Source organism: Triturus cristatus, chromosome 10 (assembly GCF_964204655.1).
Source record: "Triturus cristatus chromosome 10, aTriCri1.1, whole genome shotgun sequence".
NCBI lineage: Eukaryota > Metazoa > Chordata > Amphibia > Caudata > Salamandridae > Triturus > Triturus cristatus.
In genome coordinates, this window is record NC_140593.1 from 1,176,857,740 (window position 1) to 1,176,861,154 (window position 3,415).

The 3,415-nt window shown below is 41.5% G+C and overlaps 1 protein-coding gene across 1 annotated transcript; it reads right to left on the bottom strand.

Moving 5' to 3' along the window:
* Positions 1-208: 208 nt before the first annotated feature.
* LOC146796930 (olfactory receptor 1f45-like) lies at positions 209-1,132 on the bottom strand. The gene has a single exon (XM_085630267.1). The coding sequence runs from the start codon at positions 1,130-1,132 to the stop codon at positions 209-211; it is 924 nt and encodes a 307-aa protein (XP_085486393.1).
* Between the last annotated feature and the right edge of the window lie 2,283 nt (positions 1,133-3,415).

Consider the following 3,415-nt stretch of genomic DNA (forward strand, 5'->3'; position numbering starts at 1 on the left):
TATCACTTATCATGCCTCGTCACTGAAGATCATTGCAAGTCCACAGTTGAAGGCACCCAAGTTTTACCAATTCAAGAAACATACTTCACTATGATACTGGCTACCATTCTGTCATCTCCAGCTGTTTCCTCATTCTGTGTATGGTTACCCTTTGGCTCTTGTAGGCATACACATCAGAAAGTCACTCACTGCCTCTGATTCTCAAGTTCTATTTAATACACATCTTTCTAAGAGCCCCTTTAACTTCCTTATTCCTCAAGCTATAGATGAACGGATTTAGCATTGGGGTCACTACACTGTATATCACACTGATTGTTCTGTCATACTCTAAAGAGTAACTTGATGATGGCCGAAAGTACATAAAGATTACTGTGCTGTAGAACAGTATAACTGCAGTGAGATGAGATGTGCAGGTGGAGAATGCCTTGCCCCGTCCCTGGGAGGATTGAATCTTCAGTACAGCAGATATGATTCGGATATATGATATCAGTATGAATAGCATAGGTCCCATGACGATTACAGAGCCCTCGATAAAAATGACCATCTCATTGGCATACGTGCTGGAGCAGGAAAGCTTCAGCATTGGGGGGACATCACAAAAGAAATGATGAATTTCATTGGAGCTGCAGAAAGATAGACCAGCAGTCATCACAGTAAACAATACTCCATGTAAGGACACTATCACCCAAGAGCCAGTAACCAGCAGGACACAGACTCTCCAGCTCATGATGGTGGTGTAGTGCATGGGATTGCAGATAGCTTCATAGCGGTCTAATGCCATCAGTGCAAGAAGGAAACTGTCCATATTTCCAACAGAATGGAAGAAGTACATCTGGATAAAACAGCTGTAGAAAGAAATTGTCTTTCGGCCAGAAAAGATATTGAAAAGTAGCTTGGGGACTGTAATTGTTGTCAAACAGATGTCCACCATAGACAGATTACACAGAAAGAAATACATTGGGGTGTGCAACTGAAGGCTTCTTATGATGACTGATATGATGACAACATTTCCAATCAGGGTAGCAAGGTACATGATGAAGAAGAACACAGACAGAACATTGTTATGCTGAGGATTATTTGATAGTCCCAGGAGAATGAAGTTAGGCATATCTGTTAGGTTTTCCTTCTCCATGGAGCCAATCACCCTGCAGGATTAGAACAGAGGTGGAATCATTAGTGTGCAAAGATAAAAATCCATAATTATTACAAAATGTGAATACAAGGATTTCAAAGTTCAGAGTAGGAGAAGTGAATTTGTAGCTGATCTCAATGTTCTGGTGCTTTGAATGGGATTTGTTTGCGAGAAGGAGGCAATGCTGACTATGAATTTGAGAACTAGGCCAGGGTATTTAAATTCTATTTGGTTATCAGCATTAAACCCATGTAATTCTCAACTTGCAATGAAGACACATTCTTTTTGTCACAGGCTAAAAACTGATCATCGATCACTTGGGTGTGCTACCACCAGCCCAAGCAGCCTGGTGGTTGCATAGACATAGTGAGACCTCTCATGTATGAACTGCTTCCACAAGCACAGAAAGGCTAACAACTCAATGCCAGGAATCATCAGCAAGTTCAGTTTACTGAATAGTCAAATTAGGGGCAGACAAAGTTGCAAAGATTCATAACTTGCAACTCTGTGTTTTAAAAAAAACACAGATTTTATAAAATGCACCCTTACCCATACTTTTTGTTTTATAGTAAGGGATCGTTCTGTGCACTGAGAAAGGAGGCTGAGGGGCAAGGGGTTGTTTGTCTGGCACTCAGAAGCCATCCTTCTGTCCCATCTTTGGAGCCTTTCACCCATTGAATCAGAGAATGTGGGCTGGCTTGTGCAATTTGCCCAAACTGCACTAAGCCGTGCCCTGCTCTGGTACACCCTTCAGTGTATCCCAACCCCAGGATGCCCAACCACCAGACCTTTTTACTAGGTGATTCTTAATATTCTCTTCAGACTGTCGGCACCCTTAAGCAAGAGATGATAATGGTATAATGGTCTTATTCAGGTGTAGAGCGATCCTGGTTGATCACAATGGAACCGTGAAACTTCAGGTGTTCCTCTTGGAAATGAGTCTAGACAAGAGGTGGGCGATCTGCTCATACTGGCACCATGGGTGACTACAGCCTGAGGGAAGCCACACTCCATGATATTTACATGCATGTTGTACCTTAACATGAGCATAAAAAGGCTTGGCAAAACTAAAGCACAGAGTTTGGAAGCTTTAGCTCATCCTCTGTCCCAAACCCAGAGGAGCTTCATTCTATTTTCTGAAACTTTGACACCAGTAAAAGGCACATTCCTAAGGATCATAAGTACTTAGGGGTGTGCATTGATTTCTGTGTTTAGAACAGTAATAAAGGAGTTACACAGAAGCATGTAGCCACCTGCAGACCCCTAATTAAATACAAAATAGGTGCAACATTAAGAGTGGTGTATAGAAGGCATTCTCTGCATATTTCGTATAAAGGGGCAGATTTACAAGCTCCTTGCGCCACGTTTGCGTCACTTTTAACATTGGAAAAGTGACCTAAAAGTGGCGTAAGGGGCTTGCAAATCTGCCCCATAGTTGTTTCTGAATATATTATATTGAATGACAGACGTTTTGGGCACTGGTGATAATAAGGCCTACTTTAAAAATGATGAGAACTGAGAACTGCCTCTGTAATTCTACACCAGGAATTACCAGTACCACATGGGTATGGTAATTCCCAGGTGCAGAATTACCTATCTATTCTAATATTTGCACTTATGAATGAGGAATTACTGCATAAATTGGTGTCTTTGCATCAGTTCCCACTACTTATTTATTTATTTATGTATTTATTTATACGGTTTTATATAGTGTGAACATGATCACAAAGGATATCAGAGCGCCTTACAATTGGAGGGAAGGGAGGTAATAAATGCAGTATCGACATCAGATAAGAATACCTAAGCAGAACAATCACAAAACAAAAGGGGTCAAAAAAGAGTTATACGATATCTGGTAGATAGTGAGCTAAGAGGGTTGCAAAATATAGGTTAAAGAAGAGTAGAACCCAGTGCAGATCATAAGGTTGTAGGTCCAGTGACTTAGAGCAGATGATCCTAACCCATTTAAGGTAAGAACTTGTTCATAAGGAATCTTTTAGCCTCCAATTTGAAAGCAACCGTGGAGGAGATTCTGCGTATTTCCGGTGGAAGAGAGTTCCAGATCTTCGGGGCAGCACCGGAGAAATCTCGGTAACACGTTCTCTTTTTGCGAATGATCTGTGGTTTCAGCAGGAAAGAGTTAGCACTTCTTGAGGGTCTACCACCTCTGGATAATTCAAGCTTTTGCGCTAGGTATCTGGGGGTTTTGAAATAGAGGGCTTTGTGAGACAGACAGGCAATCTTTAGCTGAAGTTATGCTTCGTAGGGCAACCATTTAGGGAT

Coding starts and splice junctions, on each gene's coding strand:
- LOC146796930 (XM_085630267.1), bottom strand. CDS start 1,132: ATGGAGAAGGAAAACCTAACAGATATGCCTAACTTCATTCTCCTGGGA.